We start from the raw sequence: 19242 nt of genomic DNA, 5'->3' as shown, positions 1-19242 counted from the left end.
GAGCGGGGGCTATGCGTTTGAGCCCAGGTCGGGGAACTAAGATCCCGCCTGCCACGGAGCAACCACAGCAGACAGCCCTCACTCCCGAATGAAACAGGCCGACACAACCAAATAATTATTTTATTTTAATCTCATTGTCTTTCAAAAAAAAAAAAAAAACAAGTGAGTGTCCAGGTGCAGCCCACACAGTGAGAAGACAGCGGGCACAGAGGGGGAGGTGGGGGGGCCCGGTCACCCCACACCAGTCCTCTGTCCACTGTCCGCCCGACGGGGGAACAGAAGCAACACTCGCCATGTCCATGGAGCATTGGGGCGTCTTCGGCTCCTCCTCCCACCCACCCCCTGGGCACTGACAGCATTCGGGACAGGGTCCTTCTCTGCCCTTCTGCGCATCGTAGGATATGGCCTCCACAGTTCTCCCAAGTATTAAACATTTTAACGTTAAGACACGTTTTACCTCGATAACTGAGCTCCGTGGGGTACCTCCCACCCTGTGCCCAAGCGGAGCATCAGCCCCGCTTCTAAATCGAAAGGCGCCCAGACCTCAAGGGCTGTCACCACGTGAAAGGAGGACCGGGCCCCTTTAGTCCCCAAACGTCTCACCTTCTGAGCCGGTTACCGCCCTGGCGGTAGTTAAGTCAACAGCCCATTCTCTAAATGTAATAAATACAAGTTCTTTCGGGCCAGCTCCTTAGCACTGCCCCCGCCACACACATACACACATAAAGGAAGAAAATGAAACCTATGACTCAAGTTACAGTTTTGCTTTTCTTTCATTAAAGTTGGAGAGTCTGTGATTGAAGCTCCCACAGGAACTGCAGTGATGGTCGTGGTCCCGGGCCTCCGGGCTCCTCAGCGGTTCCTCCCTGCCTGCTCCCCATCCCCCCGGGATGTCGCCAGTGTGATATGGAGACAACAGGGTCTGTTCCTGAGGGGGCATCACCAGCACCTCACCGGGGTCCAGCATGCGCCAGGGCCTCAGTAAATAGCCACTGGCAAGGAAGTTGATGAGCCAGGGGAAGCTCGTCCCCATGTGATGAGCCGTCCGGTGAACGGCTGGGGAAGCCAAGGCTGAGAAAGGAGATCAGAGGTCACACAGTCACACAGCGGACCACGAACCCGCTCAAGCGGCGTCAGACAAACCTGCCCACGGGCCATCCTGTCTCAGGCATGGTCCCCACCAGGGGCAGGTGACACCGCCCCCAAAACTCCTGGTGTGGATTCCCAAAGGAGGCGTCCACTGGCCCGCCGCAGCTGTCGGCAGCAGGGCACACTGTGCCAGCCAGCCCCAGGCCAGGTGCTCACCCGGGGGCCGATCCACTGCAGCCAGAAAAGAGGCAACGCCACCACCTAGAGGGAGCCGCAGGCATGCAGTCAGCGCCCCTCGGACAATTTGCTCTTCAGTCGCTCAGTCGGGTCCGACTCTGCGGCCCCATGGACTGCAGCGCGCCAGGCTCCCCATCCTTCACTGTCTCCACGAGTTTGCTCAAACTCGTGTCCACTGAGTCGGTGATGCCATCCAGCCACCTCATCCTCTGTCGTCCCCTTCCCCTCCCACCTTCAATCTTTCCCAGCATCGGGGTCTTTCCCAGTGAGTCAGTTCGTTGCATCAGGTGGCCAAAGTGTTGGTGCTTCAGCTTCAGCGTCAGTCCTTCCAATGAATATTCACGGTTGATTTCCTTTAGAATGGACTGGTTGACTCTCAAGAGCCTTCTCCAGCATCACAGTTCCAAAGACTCGGTGCTCAGCCTTCTTCATGGCCCAACTCTCACGTCCAGACATGACTACTGGGAAACCCGTAGCTCCGACGAGCCGGGCCCTCGCCAATACCGCCACCTGGTGGACGCTGCGGGCAGGACAGCTGGGTTTGGTCGGTTGCCGGCCACAGGAGCGGCTCTGCTCCCTGCTGGCTGTTCCCGGGCTTATTCGGGGAGCGGCTGTCCCCTCTCAGTGGACCCATGGGACATCTCCAAGCCCACCAGGCGCGCACTTTCAGCCCAAAGCCTCTTGGCTGCTTCCTCATCCTCAGCTTCCGGGGCCGGAGCCTTCTCTCTGAGTACATCAAAGTACTTTCCAGAAACACCCTCCAGCTCCTCCGCCACGGCCAGGTAGACGCTGGGCTGGGCCGCCAGCTGGGGGCTCTTGACCAGCAGCCAGAAGATGGGCCCTGCAGTCAGTCCACAGAGAGTTCAGTCCAGACGTTCAGAGAGGAAGGTACAGAAAGCCCACCTCAGCCCGGGTTGCTCAGGGCCCACCAAAGCCAGAAGGGTCCCTGGAGCCCCCCAGAGCTCACGCCCAGGCCTCTGCCCCTCTGGTTCCTCACACAGGAGCTCCCTTCCCTGGCACTGCCCAGACAAACCAGCTCCAGAGGCAGGAACCAGCCTGAAAGCTGCCTCCTCCAGGAAGCCCCCCTGGCTTTTCCCAGGCAAGTGGAAGGTCCAAGTCCTCACCCCACCCGATCTCTCTTTCTGTTTTGTTTTTGGCTACGCCATGCGTGGCACATGGAATCTTAGTTCCCCAACCAGGGATTGAACCTGTGGCCCCTGCAGTGGAGGCACAGAGTCTTAACTACTGGACCACCAAGGAAGTACTCCCACCACCCCAATCTCTCTTTAAACTAACTTTTGTGTATTATCTCCAGTGCCAGCCTCAGCTTAAGATTCTTGATACCTAGCCGCCACCAACTAAAATGTTTGCCAGGATAACAAACACTAGTTATAAAGCTCTCACTATTTATTCAGCCTAAATCTGGGCCAGGCACAGCCTAAATCTGTGCTGGCCCTTTTCAGGGTGGTCTCATCTAGTCCTCCCCACTGTGAGACAGGTACTATGAGCCTTACTTGGCAGATAAGGAAATAGGGATTTGGAAAGAAGTCTCTTCCCTGGGTGGCCCAGCCAGTTTGGGATGAAACTGGAGCTATCCCACGCATGGCTGGACTCCAGGCAGTCAGCCCCATGACCTCCTCCTCTGAAACACTTTTCTCACCTATCACTGGAAGGACTGATGCTGAAGCTGAAGCCCCAATAATCTGGCCATCTGACGTGAAGAGCCAACTCATTTTCTAGAAAAGACGCTGATGCTGGGAAAGACTGAAGGCAGGAGGAGAAGGGGACGACAGAGGATGAGATGTTTGGATGGCACCACTGACTCGATGGACAGGGGTTTGAGCAAGCTCTGGGAGATGGTGAGGGACAGGGAAGCCTGGCGTGCTGCAGCCCATGGGGTCACAAAGGGTTGGACACGACTGAGCGACAGAACAACACAGGCTCTGGCCTGTTTCCCAGGGTGTTCTGAGGCTGGCAGCTGCGCAGACACATGATGTGAGCTGGTACCAGGGAAGACACAGGGGAAAGCAGAAAAAGCCCCTGAGACAGACTCCGAGTGTGATGTTAATTTTATGTGTGGGGACTTCCCTGATGGTCCAGTGGTTAAGACTAGGAGCTGCCCACGCAGGCGGCACAGGTTCCGTTCCTGGTCAGGAAACTAAGATCCCACGTGCAAAGCGGCCAAAAGGTAAAAGAGAGAGAAAATGTATGTGTGAACTTACTGAGCTACGAGATGCCCAGAGAGCAGGGGGAATACTGTTTCCTGTGTCTGTGAGGGTGTGTGTAAAGACTGTGAAATCCACCCTCCCAAGCTGGGTGGGCACTGGGAAGTTAACTGGTGGGACGTTGAGCCCGGACGGCCACCCCTCTTGGCTTTCAAGTCAGCCTGGGACTTACACCAACGGTTCCCCTGGTCCTCGGGCCCTCGGGTTTGGGCTGGAAGTGCAGGGCCAGCGTTCCTAGGCCTCTGACATACAGGGCAGGTCCTGGGACTTCCTGGCCCCAAAGATGCATGAGCCAAACCCTCCTAGCCAATCTCTCTAAATACCCCTGTATATCCTATTGATTCAGCTTCCCTGGAAAACCCTGATACACTGAGGGAGGGCCCTGGGCCCCAAGCTGGGAGGACAGGGGTTCAGGTAACGCACCCCAGGCCGGGAGGGGACTTACCGAGTGTGAAGCTGGAGAAGGCGGAGCTGTGCATGCCCGTGTGTCTGCCCAGCTCTGTCCTGGCCACGCCGGGATGCAAGGCATTGACAGTCACGCCCGTGCCTGGGACAGAAGGGAAGAGTGAGGCAAACAGACAGCAGGTCCACCCCTTACCTGGAAGGCTGACGCTGCCCGCCCTGGAATCTAGGACTCCCCCGAGTCTACATCACCCTCCTGCTCTGAAACCTTCACATCCGTGTTTTTATCTTGCACGGCAGCTGTCTCACAGCTGCCCAAAGCAAAGCCTCTGAATCTGAGTGCGTAAACATCACCTGGAGGGCTGGAGAAGCCCAGACCGCTAGGCTCCACACCCAGACTCTGAAGCAGTGGTCGGGGCGGGGGTGGGGGGTGCGGACTGAGATGCTGCAATTATGACAAGCGCTCAGGTGAGCCCACGCTGCTGGTCCACAGACCCTCTTTGAGAAGCAAGGGCAAAGGGCAGGCTCTTCAGCTTTGGCACTACGGACGCTGAGCTGGGATCATTCTTTATCCTGTGCGTTGCAGGATGTTGAGCACCACCCCTGGCCCCTGCCCACGAGATGCCTGGAACATCTGCCAACCCGCCCCTCCTCCCCAGACGGACAGCCAAAAACATCTCCAGATACTGCCAAAGCTCCACTGGCCTAGAACAGCAAAGGCTTGGGTGTCTGCATGGGATGAGCGGAGGAGAGTGCAGTGATCAATTAGTGATGTCTGCTTCGGGCACCAGCGGGGAGCTGATGGGACGTGTGGCATGGGTTGGCCTGCTGTCCTGGAGCCACTGCTTGACCTCCCGTCCACCCAGGGTCACGGCAGGACTGTTTCAGGCTCGGAGCCAACGGAGAGGGGAGCCCAGCGAGGCTCGGCCACACGCACCCTGCAGCCGCCGGCTCAGCTCCTTGGTGGAGAGGACAATGGCCAGCTTGCTCTGGCAATAGGCCGCCTTCGTGTCGTACTTCCTCTTCTCCCAGTTCAAGTCCTCGAAGTCGATGTGCCCAGCAACGTGGGCCAAGGACGAGACGTTGATGATGCGCGAAGGGGCGGAGGCTTTCAGCTTGTCCAGTAGCAAGTTCGTCAAAAGGAAGTGGCCTGGAAGGAGGAAAACAGAGAGACAACTTTTCCTGAATTCTTGTCCCGGGCGTAGGACCCTACTGAGAACATCATCACCTTAGTGCCTCCTTCCATAACCTGTGTTTCTCAGCAGGGTCCCCCCTGCCCTCCAGGGGGCATTTGGCAAAGTCTGGAGGCGATCTTGATCATCACGGCTGTGGACCGTACAAGGAGTGCTACTGCAACCTAACGGGTGAAGGCCAGGGATTGGGCTAGAAATCCCCCAGTGCAGGAGTTGCCTGGGGGCCTCGTGGTTAGGATGCTGGGATCTCACTGCTGCCACCTGGGTGCAATCCCAGCCCAGTAAACTGAGATCCTACAAGCCCTGTGGTGCACCTAAAATAAAAAATCCTGCAATGCACAAGACAGTCCCCACAACTAATTATCACAAAGTCCTGTGATAAGCCTCTATGAGGGCCGTCTGTCTCTCAAAATCCTCTCTCCGTTTCTTTCCCAGTGATAGAATTTTGGGTTACCCATGAGACTGCCCAGTAAAAGACCACATTTCCCAGTCTCCCTTGCAGCTCCACCAGGTCACATAACCGAGTTCCAGCCAGTAGCAGATAAAGATAGTCACACGTGTTACGGGTGAATTGTGTGTGCTTAAGTTGCTCATTCCCTTTTCCAAGGGCTCTTCCCCACCCAGGGATCGAACCCAGGTCTCCTGCACTGAAGGGAGATATTTTACCACCTGAACCACCAGGGAAGCCATGTCACCCCTCAAGTACCCCTAAAAAAAAATGTCCTAGCCTCCAGTACCTTGGAATGTGACCTTATTTGGAGAGAGGTTCTACAGAAAGGTGATAAAAGTTTAAACGAGGTCATTAGGATAGTCCCTAATCCGGTATGACTGATGTCTACCCGATGTCCCTCAGCCCTCTTGATGGGCTCAGAGTGACAACAGATAAACTGACCCAGCAAGTGAAGGACAGACAGAGACTGGAGGACAGACAGACAAAGGGACAAGAGGCCAAGAGCCTGATGAAAGGTCCGAAGGACTGAAGGTCCAGCCGTGAACAGGGGGCTCCCCGAGCTGCCAGGTGACCCCAGGCGTGGCCGCCTTGGAGAGTGGAGGAAGACCCCTCCCGGAGCCTGTGTCTGGTCCACAGGGGCCCTCACCCACATCCCGGGCCGATGCCACTCAGCCCACAGCCTCACCCAGGTAGTTAACGCCAAGCTGCATCTCAAAGCCGTCCTCGGTGGTCCAGTGGGGGCACCGCATCACAGCCGCATTATTGATCAGGATGTGGACATGCTCCTCCTCTGGAAAACAGGGGTGAGGACAAATGGGACTCAGTTTCCCCCTCTGTGAAGTGGGTAACAGAACCTGCCAGGTAGGATGGCTTCATCCACCTAAAAAGTACTTTCTGAAACTTAAGTGTCCATCGACAGGGGAATGGATAAAGAAGACATAGCACAATGGAATATTATTCGGCCCTCAAAAAAGAATGAAATAATGCCACTTACAGCAACAGGGACGGACCTAGAGATCATCATACTAGGTGAAGTGAGCCAGAGAAAGGCAAAATTATATGATATCACTTAAATGTTGTTATTGTTCAGTCACTAAGTTTGCGTCCGACTCTGCGACCACACGAACTGCAGCACGCCAGGCTTCCCTGTCCTTCACTGTCTCCCGGAGTTTGCTCAGACTCATGTCCGTTGAGCCAATGATGTCATCCAACCATGTCATCCTCTCACTTATAAACGGAATCTTAAAAAAAAGGATACTAATGACTTTATTTACAAAACAGAAATAGTCACAGACATCGAAAACTTATGGTTACCAAGGTGCAGGGGGAGGGGTTAATTAGGAATCTGGGATTAACACATACTCGCTACTATATATAAAACAGATAACCAACAGAGCCCTACTGTATGGCACAGGGAACTATACTCAATACCTTGTAATACTCTAGAATAGAAAAGAATCTTAAAAAAATATATATTTTTATGAGCATTCATGTGTGTATGTAAGTAAATCAGAGCTCAAGCTTGCTGTAGACCTGAAACTAACAAAACACTGTAAGTCAATTATATTTCAATAAAAATTTAAACACACACACACACACAGGAATTCCCTGGCGTCCAGTGGTTAGGACTCCACGCTTCCACAGCAAGGCTCATGGACTCAATGCCTGGTCGGGAACTAAATCCTGCAAGTCCCACAGTGGCAGGGAAAGAAACAAACATACACAAGACAGCCACACAATAAAAGGAAAAAGTTCCGCCCGCACTGATCTCCCGGGGAGAACTGGGGACAAACAGCAAGGGGCAGGATCAGCTAGGTAACAGGCTTCGGTTTATACAAAAAACACACAGGCAGGTGTGTCCCCCACTGGCTTTATCCACGCAGAAACAGTCCCCAGAGGACACACAGCGGGTGAAGCAGTGAATCCATCTGAGGACAGCATCCAGGGAGTGGGTGGCGGGTGCGCCAGGAAGATGCTCTCCTGTATCCCCATTTGCACTTTCTGAACGTTTAAGCTTGCAAATTTTATTCCTGTTCAGAAAATAAATAAATATGTAAGCGGTTCCGAGACCGTGTGGCGAGCAGCAGGAAGAGTGAGTCAGCCATCAAGGAGATGGAAGTGCAAAGAAACGCCAGCCTGATTTCTGGATCTGCAGCAGGAAACGCCCAGCGGAGAAGGTGGGCGTTTCTGGGTGCTCCGCATCGTGCCTGCAGGTCCCCTCTGAGTCACCTGTCCTCACGGCCGACACAGCCCGGTCACTCCAGGGACAGAGCCTGAATCTGACTCACGTCTGTGTCCCCGGAGTCACCTCAGCGCCAGATAGCCTGAGCAAACAGTGGGTGACTCGGTGTTTCTGCCCTTCTCCCGGTTAACTCTTCCTCTGCCTCCCTACACATCAAATCCGTTCCCGGCCTCTGCTTCTCCCAGGGGCCCAGCTCAGACAGAAGGACTTGGGTTTCCTGGAGAGCGGGACTCGGTAACCTTCTTCTGTAAAGGGCCAGGCAGCAAATACCATCAGTTTTGCAGGCGATTTGGTCTGTCTCCACTGAGCTCTGCCCTCGCAGGACTAGAGCAACCACAGACAAAATGGAAACTGATGGGCCCAGCTGTGTGTCAATAAAACTTTACAGAGATGATTTTGTTGTTGTTGAGTCATTCAGTCCTGTCTGACTCTTTGCAACCCCATGGACTATAGCCCGTCAGGCTCCTCTGTCCATGGGATTCTCCAGGCAACAATACTGGAATGGGTTGCCATTCCCTTCTCCAGCAGATCTTCCTGACCCAGGGATTGAACTCACACCTCCTGCATTGACAGGCGGGTTCTTTACCACTGAGCCACCAAGAAAGACCCTTTATGGAGATATGTGTGAACATATAGCTGATTCACATTCTTCTACAGCAGAAACATAACATTGTAAACAATTATACTCCAGTTTAAAAAAAAAAAAAAAAAACCTTTAGGGAAACTAAAATCTGAATTCCAGGAATTCCCAGGAGTTAGGACTCTGTGCTTTCACTGCCCAGAGAGCAGGTTCAATCTGTGGCCTGGGAACTAACATCCTACAAGCCATGCAGTGTGGCCAAAAAAATAAAACACAATCTGAATTCCATATAATAGTCATGTGTCGTGAAATGTTATTCTTTGATTTGCTTTCCCACATGTAAAAATGACAAATATGTAAACGTGAAAATGTCAAAAAGAAAAAAATGTAAAATCTGCACCCAAAGATGAACAAAAACAGCCAGTGGCCAACACTCAGCTCCAGGACCTGCCTGGTGCGACCCCTCCTCACCCCCGGCCGCTCAAGCCCTCCCTCGCAAGGCCAGCGGCCGCCCTCCTACCTTCAGCGACCTTCGCCGCGAACTCTCGGATGGACCTAAGGGAGGCCAAGTCCAGGTGCCGGGCGTTGACGTGGTGATTCAGGGTCTCCCCTCGGATCTCCCTGGCCGCCGCTTCGCACTTCTCCATGTCTCGACAGGCCAAAATGACGTTGCCTCCTGGAAGAGCCAGATGAGAAAAAAAAATTTTTAATAAACATAAGAAAGATCCACTCCTAAGTGTACGTACCCAAGATAAATGAAAACATAAGTCCTTACAAAACCATGTACTCACACGTACACAGCGGCACCATTCCCAGCAGCCAGAGGCAGAAACGCCCCAAATGTCCATCAAGGGAAGAATGAACGTGGAGGGGAGGGATAAACTGGGAGCTTGGGACTAACATATACACACGGCTGTATATAAAATAGATAACCAACAAGGACCTACTGGAGGCCACAGGGAATGCTGATCGATATTCTGTAACGAGCTAAATGGGACATAAGTTGAAAAAGAATAGATACATGTGTATGTAAAACAGAATCACTTTGCTGCAGAACTGAAGCTACAAAACCAACTATACTCCAATATTTTTAAAAATTATTAAGGGATACATGAATAAGGGAAACATGGTCTATCCATCCATGGAATATTACTCCACCATGAAAAGGAAGGAAATCGCAAAACATCCAGACCATGGATCAGCCTCACAAACATGATGCTCACTCACTCAAAGAAAGCAGACATAAAAGGGCAGTGTATGACTCCATTAATCTGAAATGCCCAGAAGAGGCAAATCCACAGAAGGAAGATCAGTGGTTTCCTAGCTTTGCAGAGGATGGGAAATTAAGAGGGTGATGGCTTAGAGGACCCAGGTTTTACTTTGGGGGTGATGAAAAATGTTCTACAATGGACAGCAGTAATGGGTGCACATTTCTGTGAATATACTAAAAATCACATAAGTGTATATTTTAAACGTGTGAATTAAATCCTAATACAGCCGTTAAAAAAAAAAAACTTTTTTTTCAAATTAAAAAAATGAGAAGGAACAGGGCTGAGAGAAGGATGGGCAACAACGATGCTGACTGGGTGGGTCTTTGCGGCTCCCCTGGGGTGGACCAGCCGCCTCGCACACCGGCTGCCCCGTCACACAGTCCAGGGCAGAGCTCGTCAAGTCCGGGCTCCTCCACCCTCGCAGGGCCAGCCTGGCCCTTGGACGGCGGTGGGCGTGTCGGCCCAAGTTCCGGTCTCACCTGGTCCTGAAAGGAACACCTGCCCCTCCCTTGGGGAAACCCCGTGTGATGAGGCGCAGGGGCAGAGGACCGCCCATCATGGCCCCCATCACTGACCTTGGGGCGAACATGCAGCTCGGGCCTGGCTGATCCAGCAGGGACCCACCACAACTCAACCCCCGCAAGGAGAGGTCCCAGCCTCCCCAGCCCTCACGCCTGCCCCGGCCTGTCCCTCCCAACTCTGGTCTTCCAGCTGTTCAAACAAAACCCGGGCCGCCTCCCTCTCTCCTACCTGTCCCCCCAGAAACCCCACCGATTCTAAATTCAAGAGAGCTCTGTGGGGAACCCCCTGGCGGGCCTGTGGTTAGGAATCCGAGCTTCTGTTGCAAGGGGCACGGGTTTGATCCCTGGTCAGGGAACTAAGATCCTGCATGCCACACAGTGGGGCCAAAAATACATGAATTTTTTAAAGAGAGAGATCTGTGTGCTGAGGGGGACATGTCTCCATAAGCCCACTCTGACCATGAGAAAAACATCAAACAGACCCAAATCGAAGGGGGAATTCTTTCTATTAAAGACCTGATCAGTAAGCTTGGAAGAGCCAGAAGTCAAGTCTTATTCCCAACCTCTGACCCAGGCCCCGACCCAGTCAATGGGAGTGAGTCCAACTAGCATAGTAGAGGGCGAGGCTGATACAGAGAAAAACCCAAACCGGAAACTGCTGAGTGTCCACAGGCTCCTCTGAGCCCCTGGACTCACCCGCCCCCTTCCAGGAACACCAGGCTCTGGGGCTTAAGCCAGCCTGCGTTTGTTTCTGCCACTTGCAAAACCGAAAGAATCAGAAGCCTTAACACCCCCAGGGAAATCCCAATGTCCACCCTCAGGTCTTAACACCAGATCTTAACATCCCCAGGGGAATCCCATCGTCCACCACCAGATCTCGCACCCGAGCCCCGGGCCGAGAAGCAGGTGCCCACCTCTTCTGGCCAGCTCCAGGGCGGTCTGCTTCCCGATGCCCGTGTTGGCACCAGTCACAATGACAGTCTTCCCAGGAATGGTGGCCTTGCTGGGACAAGCCCCGCCAGCGACAAAGTCCCTGGAGGTAGGAAACGGGAGGTCAGTTCCATCTGTCTGTCCACTCTCACCGCAGGGACCCCTGACAGTTACGATCTCAGGCAAGGGACCGCTGTGAGCTTGTGTTCCCCCAGCGGAAAGATGGGAACATCACACAACCAGAGGGAGCCCTGTGGTTACTCAACACTGCCTGGTGTGGGGGAGCCTCCTCGTCATAACCATCTTTAGCTGATAAAGACCCCTGTGTTCGACCCCTCCGGCTGTTGTAACATGTCACTAGGAGCTCAGTGGGTGAAAACCACACAGTGGTGTTTCCCTAGAGTCTGCGGGTCAGAGTCCGAGACGGGTCTCACAGGCTAAAACCGAGATGTCGGCAGCGCTGTGTTCCTGGAGGCGCGAGGGAGAATTGAGAATTGTTTCCGAGCCTTTTCCAGATTCTAAGGGCCGCCTGCATCCCTGGGCTCGTGGCCCCTTCCCCCGCCTTCAAAGTCAGCAACACAGCAGCGTCAAGTCCCTGGCTCTGATTCCCCCGCCTCCCTCTTGTGAGTACCGTTGTGACGACGCTGCGGCCACCTGGTGATCATCTCCCATCATGGAGGTCCTCAGTGACATCTGCAGAGTCCCCTTTGACAGGTAAGGAAAGTCATAGGTTCTGGGCATTAGGATGTGCCCAGAAGAGAGGGCAGGAGGGCCTTATTCTGCAACTGTGTCCATACTCCAGAGGCTAAATACTGGAAACTAAATGTCACCAACAGGAAGCTGGCCAGAGAAACAGTGTCCTCTCCAGACAAGAGGGTCATTTTTAATTAAAAATAGTCATATTCCCCATCCCCAACCAGGGCATTCAGCTTTCTTTTATTCTTCCCAAGCTGGTATTTTTTATTAGTATTATTTTTAAGCCTTTTCAGAACTAAGACATCAGCATGAATAAAAATAAAAACAGCAGCTGATGAATTTTTTGGCCACGCCTTCTGCTTTGAGGGTTCTTACTTCCCCAACCAAGGACTGAACACAGGCCCCGGCAGTGAAAGCGCCAAGTCCTAACCCCCGGACCACCAGGAAATTTCCCGATGATTTCTATTATAAGGAAAAATTATTTCCATTCCTTAGAGCCTTCAAAAAAAAGGTGGCTAATATTTACAATTCAGGAGTTTATAAAAAACAAGATACCAGCCAGCTACACAAAAAACTTTATTGGATGAGGAGGAACAAGTTCAAAATGAAGCCTCATCACAGAGCAGATGAACAAGCCCAAATGTATTTATTCAAAGAGATTAACAGTCAGTCTATCCTTCAACCCCTTATGAGAGTAAAAAAAGATACTTTAATACTGCAATCACTTGCTGGCCTAAGTCCCAGCTAATATCTTGAGTAACTGTAATAAAATACATATTGCTAATCCTGAACACTTAACATGAGGTCTACAGTTTTAACAAATTTTTAAGTGTACAGTATAATACTGTTACTACAAGCATAACACGGTTATATTTTTAGGTGCTCAGTAGTCACACCGCATGGCTTGCAATAGCCAGGGCGAATGTAAAAGATTTCCATCTTCACAGGAAGTTCTATTGAATGGTACTGCGATGGAATATTTGGCTGCTGTATTGTAGTTTGGAGTGGGGGGGGGATTTTTATATTGAACAATAGTTGATATACAATATTATATACAGTACAGGTGTACAACATAATGCTTTACAATATTTAAAGGTTATATTCCATTTATATTATAAAAAATTTGCTATATTCCCCTGGTTGTACAATATATCCTTGTAGTTTATTTTATAACTAATAGTTTGTAGCTCTTAGACCCCGTCTTGTTTTTATTAAGTGAATTAGCCCAGGAACCACAGGAAAGAACGGTCGTATGTGTATATCCCACGCAATAACGATCTTTTCATTGACCGACTGGACAGTTCTAATTTGTTTCTCTGATTCCGGACAATGAGAGCTCAGGTGACATACACGTTCCTTGCATCTGGGGCAGGACGTGACCTATGGGAGGTGCTCAGTAGGTATCTGCTGAACGAATTAATTAATGCATTAAAAGTCCGGGAGCAAGCAGACCAAAACGTTTACCAGGGCCCGGATCCGCCCCTTTCTCTGGCCGACCTTGGGCCGTGACCTGCCCGCTCGGGGCCCAGGCTCGTCCCCGCATTCTCTGGGAGCACTGCTGGATGAGTGGACAGGACGACTCCCGGGTGGGCGGGGAGCTGGCGATCTCCACCCGGCCCTCCCTCCCTGTCCAAGCCCACCGGCCCGCCGTTACCGCGCCGAGAGACCCGCGCGAACTCACTTGAGCAGCACGGCGCCGCCCACGGCCGTGCCCAGCACGGACAGCGGCAGAACGTAGCGGCTCATGCCGGGCCGGAGTGGGAGTCTGACTGCAGCCGCCCGCACGCCCGCGCCCGGAGTCGGCCCCGGAGCGCGCCGCCCGGGACCACGTGCGGAAGGGCGCACGCCGCCGGAACCCCGCGATTCCGGAAGGGGCGGGGCCCATGGGACGGACTGCGAGCGCAGCTGCAGCTGGGAATGGTAGTCTCTGGGGCCGGGGCGTGGCCGGGGCCTCGGGGGCGGGGCCTCCAGGGCCGGGGCCTATGGGGACGGACTGCGAGCGCAGCTGCTGCTGGGAATGGTAGTCTCTGGAGCCGGGGCGCGGCCTGGGCCTCGGGGGCGGGGCCTCCAGGGCCGGGGCCTATGGGGACGGACTGCGAGCGCAGCTGCAGCTGGGAATGGTAGTCTCTGGAGCCGGGGCGTGGCCGGGGCCTCGGGGGCGGGGCCTACACGCGGTTCCAATGACGTCACACTGGCCCAGCTTCAAAGTCCGACCCAGGAGCCCAGGGGGCCGCTGTCCTTCGGGACCTGGGTCCTCTGTGTGTCTTTCAAATGGATCAGCCTGGTTCCTCATCTAAAAATACGTGTGCCTTACGAGCTAGCCATGTATAAAACAAAACAGCTCCGAGACTATACTGTACAGCACAGGGACGACAGCCAGTATTTCGTAAAAACTTTAAACCGAATATAACCCATAAAAAATTTGAATCGCTGTGTTGTACACCTGAAACTAATGTAGCACTGAAAATCAAGTATACCTCAATAAACACATAGATAAGTAGCATAAATATACGAGTTATTTGTCCACTTTTTGGGACAATTTGATAAATTCAATGCCCAGATCCAAGACCTACAAGCCTAGGAGGTTCCCAGATTCCTGGAGTACTGAGTGAGGAGGTCATGGGGGCGTAAACTATTTCCGAATAAGATCGTATTCCGAGGTCTACTACACATTAGGATTTCAATATATAAATTTGTGGAGGTAGAAGGGAGAGGCAATTCAACTCATCCCACTTAATCAAAATAATCAAAAGTGGGAAGCAATCCAACTTGTAATAGATATGTCCATCCACAGCTAAAGGAGTAAGTTATTTATAGTAAATTCAGACAATGGAAAGAAAGTGGAAGTGAAGTCGCTCAGTCCTATGGGACTCTTTGCAGTCTGTGGACTGTAGCCTACCAGGCTCCTCCGTCCTTGGGATTCTCCAAGCAAGAATACTGGAGTGGGTTGCCATTTCCTTCTCCTCAGACAATGGACTCTTCCTTAATAAAAAGGAATGACCTATTGGTATTTGTACAATATGTATGATTCCAGTTACATGACAGTCTAGGTGAGAGAAAGAAGACCAGTGGTTACCAAGGGTGGAGGGGGTGAGGGAAGTGATTACTGCAAAGGGAACCTTGGGGGAGTTTTGGAAAGAGTATCTTGATTACACAGGAATTTATACACATGACAGCATACATTTGTGAAGTCTCATCAGTATATTCACTGAATTTCATTGCATGTAAGACGCTTCCCAAGTGGTGCTAGTGGTAAAGAACCCCCTGCCAGTGCAGGAGATGTAAGAGGCACGAGTTCAACCCCTGGGTCGGGAAGGCCCCCTGGAGGAGGAAGTGGCAACCCACTCCAGGATTCTTGCCTGGAGAATCCCATGGACGGAGGAGCCTGGCGGGTTACAGTTCATGGGGTTTCGAAGAGTTGGACATGACTGAAGCGATTTAGCACCCACGCATTCCATGTAAATTATACTGCAATAAAACTGATTAAAAAGCAAAAAAAAAAAAAAAATACTGCAAAGATTTTCATAATTTAGTTTCAAAAATTATATCACCCAAGTAACTCTGATTTCTGATTGGATTGAGTTTGTCAATAATCCACAGACACACTTTAGAATACTTTCAAAATGACAAATAGTTGATTAATAAATTGTTTCCAAATGTCCCAAGAACTTTTTTTTTCTTTTCCTTTTTTTGTTAACAAGACAAAACATGCCTATTAGCTAAAATTGGTGAGTGGGGGTAGGACGTGGCAGAAATGTGCACAGCTGGAGATGAGAGGCTCAGGGGTCAATAGAGCACTCAGGATGGAGGAGCCAGAGGTCAGCAGTCTTGTAGGTGGGGGGCCCTCCCCCCAACAACAGCAGGAACTCTTGGGAGCAGGATGAAAGCACCTGGACAGCAAACTCCAGGTTGGTCTCTGAGATGGGGATGTCCAGGGTGGAGAAAGATCTAGAAACTCTGAAGCATCACCTCTTGGCTCCATTATGACACAGAGGGCTGACGTGACTTGCAGGTCCGGGATAGCAGAACCAACAGTGAGTCATGAAAACCCTCCTGGACACAGGAAACACAACAGGGCATCCAAAGAAAACACATTGGCCAGCATCCAGGATCTATGATTGGAGACTCAGGCTAGGAGTGAGTGAGGGAAGACTTCCTAGAGGAGGCAACACCTAAATAGGGTTTTGAAGGATGCGTAGGAGTTCTTCAAGTGGACTGACTGGAATCATGAGAAGTTATGAGGCAAGTTGTTTGGATGGTAGGAGGTTTGACTTGAAGTGGTAGGCAGCTGGCAAGAGATGTGGCTGAAGAGATTTTTTTTTCAAAAAGGCAATAATGCCAGCTTTTGTTTATTAAGTGTGGGTTTCCCTGGTGGCACAGTGGTCAAGAATCCACTTGCAATACAGGAGACACAAGAGACGTGAGTTTGATCCCTGGGTGGAGAAGACCCCCTGGAGAAAGAAATGACAACCCACTCCAGTTTTCTTGCCTGGAGAATTCCAATTGACAGAGGAGCCTAGTGGGCTACAGTCTGTGGGGTCGCAGAGAATCAAACACAACTGAGCAACTGTGTACAGTACACAGCCAGCGCTGTTTATTGAGTGTCTAGTCTGTGCCAAATATTCAGTCTACACAGCAAATCAACGTACAGGTGTGCTGCTGGGGCGTTGCAAGGGGAACTGGGTCTTTCAAAAGGTTTCTCCCCTTCCTGAGATGGTGGGAGCTCAGGGTTCCTGAATCATGGAGTGGGCAAGATGTGGGAAAGGGGAAGTTTCCACAGAGGCTGTACAGACCCCCAGGCATGAATCTAGAAAGATCTTGTTTCAGATTTCTGCTCCACCTCTTCTTAGATGTGTACCTTGAGCAGTGACTTCCCCTCTGTCAACTTCTGTCTCTTCTTACCCACCAAAATGACAGAGTTAGTATCCTTCATATGTAAACTGTTCTAATGAATCAATAAGGAAAAAAAGTCTCACCCCTAACAGAGAGAGGGGGGAGCATAGGCAAAGGATATAAGGGGCAATTTGCAAAGAAAGAAAATCAAGAAACAAAAAACTACTCAGCCTTACTGGGAATCAAAGAAACTTATTAGGATAATGACAAGATAATATTTTTCACTTATCAGATTGACAGGATCAAAACAATGATAATACCCAATGTTGGCAAAGATGTGGTGAAACAGGTACACCTCCCTGCTGGTGGGAGCGTCAGTTGGTACAGCCTTCCTAAAAGGTCATTCAGTAGTATGTGGCAAAACCATCTGTGCCAATCTTTGACCCACCTCTTCCCCTTGGAAGAATTTAGGCTAAGAAAATAATAGGTCACTGGGAAAGAAACATACCTGGGAAAATGTTCCTCATTGCCCTGTCTCTCTGTAATAGCAAGACACTGGCACAAATAAAATCAACCTCGACGTCTATCAGAAGGAGAATGGTCCTACTCTCTCCTATTCCTATTTCTGCACTCCCTCTAAAATACTATCTAATGAGTACCTACTGCATCCCAGGCACTGAACTATACACTGGGAATTCAACAATAAGGCAGAGAAGGTCCCTTCCCTCACAGATCCCCTGACACTGACAGTACAAGTTAATTCATCTGTACGTGTCCCTGGATAGACTCTGTCTACAACTTTAGGAAGTTCAAATGTTTAAGAACATCCAGAGTTTCTTCCTTAAATGCCAATGGTGGGGGGAGGCAGGGAGAGCAGACTGATTCTTTTTTTTAAGCTTAAATATCAAAGTACATATTTTTAGAGTTTATAAAAAAAGAAAACTACTCTTCTCTTTGGCATCTCTGTCAGACAGGATGATGGGTGATTTATTTATTTGGGTGGTTTTTTTTTTTTTTTTTTTTTTTTTGGCTTTTTGTTCATCTGCATTTTCTTGTTCTGGAGTTATTGTCCGTTTTCCAAGATGAAGAAAATTCTGGAGATGGATGGTGTTTGTTTATGGGCTCACAACAAGGTGAACACATTTAATGCCATAGAATTGTACATTCAAAAATGGTTAAAATGGCAGATTTCATGGTATGTGCAGCTTACTACAATTAAAAATAAGGGGAAATTTTTTTAATAAAAAAATACTGATGCTGGCTCTCTCAACCTCAAATAAATATCCCCTCTGTTAGCCCTTTTTCTTCTCTTCTATAAACTGTTCTTCTAATATCATCTACCGCTAGAGCAGGGGTTAACAAGCATATTCTGCAAAGGACCAGAGAGAAAATAATTTCAGCTTTTGGGGCCATCCAGTCCCTGTTGCAACAACTCTGCCATTATGTCAGGGAAGCAGCCACAGAAGATATGAAAACAAATGAGCAGGGCTGCATTCCAATAAAACTTTATTTATAAGAACAAGCAGTGGACCACATTTTGCTGGCCTGTCACAGGGTTTGGAAGGATGACAAAGTAATTCATGACCAGGACAAAGGAAACAGCAGAGCACTGATGGCTGTAGCGTTGTTATTATAAAGAGGACAGCGCATGCAAATTCCTCCCTCTGAGGACTTCCTATTTGATTCCCAGATGCACCCGAGGAGTTCAGAATATCTACTACCAGGAGGTGTATGCACTTGTTCATCAGTGTTGATGTTGCTAATAAATCCCTGCCAACGTTGGGTGCTGTCCCAGGTACTGAGAACTCTTCCCCCATCACAAGACATCACACCCAGTTCATTCCCATTCTCATTCTCTCTTCCTCCCTCCCTCTCCTCCTCTCTCCCTCTCTCCTCCCTTCCTATCCGCGCATTTTTGGAGCCCTTACCAGACACCTAAGAAACAGGTTTAGCGACCCTGAAGCTACCACGCTGGATAGACCACATAGAGAAAAGGTTAGGTGGTGGAGGAACCCTGATGATTCCAGGCTCGTATTTCCAGTCCTGATGCCGCCTCAGGTTCCAATCCACCCCCACCTCACCAAGAGCAGAGATGGCTCAGACGGGAGCCTGCCTGCAGTGTGAGAGACCCAGGTTCGATCCCGGGGTGGGAAAGATCCCCTGGAAAAGAAAATGGCAACCCACTCCAGTCCTCTTGTCTGGAGAATCCTATGGATGGAGGAGCCTGGCGGGCTACAGTTCATGGGGCCACAAAGAGTCGGACACGACTGAGCGACCTCACTTTCCTTTCCTGCATGCCGCCACCACCAAGGCCTGTGCAGACGGCAGATTCACGCGCAGACTGAATGTGGCCCTTGTCTGAAGCCACCAGGTCTTGGGAAGATTTGTTACACGGCCGTAGTGACTGAGACAATCGTTCTTGTTTTGTTGGTTTAGTACAGGCGCTCAGCGCAGCACATTCGTGGCTCCATCATCTGAAGGAAGGGTGGGAAGCAGGGAGGAGGGGCGAAGCATAGACGGGAGTTAATGGTGGTGAGATGGAAGGAGAGACTTAGTGAGTTTGCCTGGAGCA

General features: G+C 50.8%; 1 protein-coding gene across 2 annotated transcripts; it reads right to left on the bottom strand.

Moving 5' to 3' along the window:
* Positions 1-104: 104 nt before the first annotated feature.
* RDH13 (retinol dehydrogenase 13) lies at positions 105-13693 on the bottom strand. 2 transcript variants are annotated; one of them, XM_065926816.1, is made up of 7 exons: positions 13519-13693; positions 11126-11244; positions 8940-9095; positions 6283-6387; positions 4891-5103; positions 3997-4098; positions 105-2167 (listed from the first exon to the last, which is right to left on the bottom strand). In XM_065926816.1, exons 1-7 carry the CDS (start codon positions 13581-13583, stop codon positions 1923-1925), a joined length of 1005 nt encoding a protein of 334 aa, XP_065782888.1. In that variant the 5' UTR covers positions 13584-13693; the 3' UTR covers positions 105-1922. The 2 variants fall into 2 exon arrangements, with proteins under 2 accessions (XP_065782888.1, XP_065782889.1); XM_065926817.1 differs by lacking the exon at positions 11126-11244 and having other exon boundaries at positions 13519-13642.
* Positions 13694-19242: the final 5549 nt, after the last annotated feature.

Source organism: Muntiacus reevesi, chromosome 2 (genome assembly GCF_963930625.1).
Source record: "Muntiacus reevesi chromosome 2, mMunRee1.1, whole genome shotgun sequence".
Lineage (NCBI taxonomy): Eukaryota > Metazoa > Chordata > Mammalia > Artiodactyla > Cervidae > Muntiacus > Muntiacus reevesi.
The sequence above is the reverse complement of the archived record's forward strand: the minus strand, read 5'-3'. Positions and strand labels throughout refer to the sequence as shown.

Bases quoted from the DNA above. Each gene is read 5' to 3' on its own strand.
- RDH13 (XM_065926816.1), bottom strand. From the start codon at position 13,583: ATGAGCCGCTACGTTCTGCCGCTGTCCGTGCTGGGCACGGCCGTGGGC. The intron at 9,096-11,125 runs GTGGGCACCTGC...TGGCTCTTCCAG, and splicing joins CCTGGAGCTGGCCAGAAGAG to GAGGCAACGTCATTTTGGCC. The intron at 2,168-3,996 runs GTAAGTCCCCTC...GACTGACTGCAG, and splicing joins CTTCTCCAGCTTCACACTCG to GGCCCATCTTCTGGCTGCTG.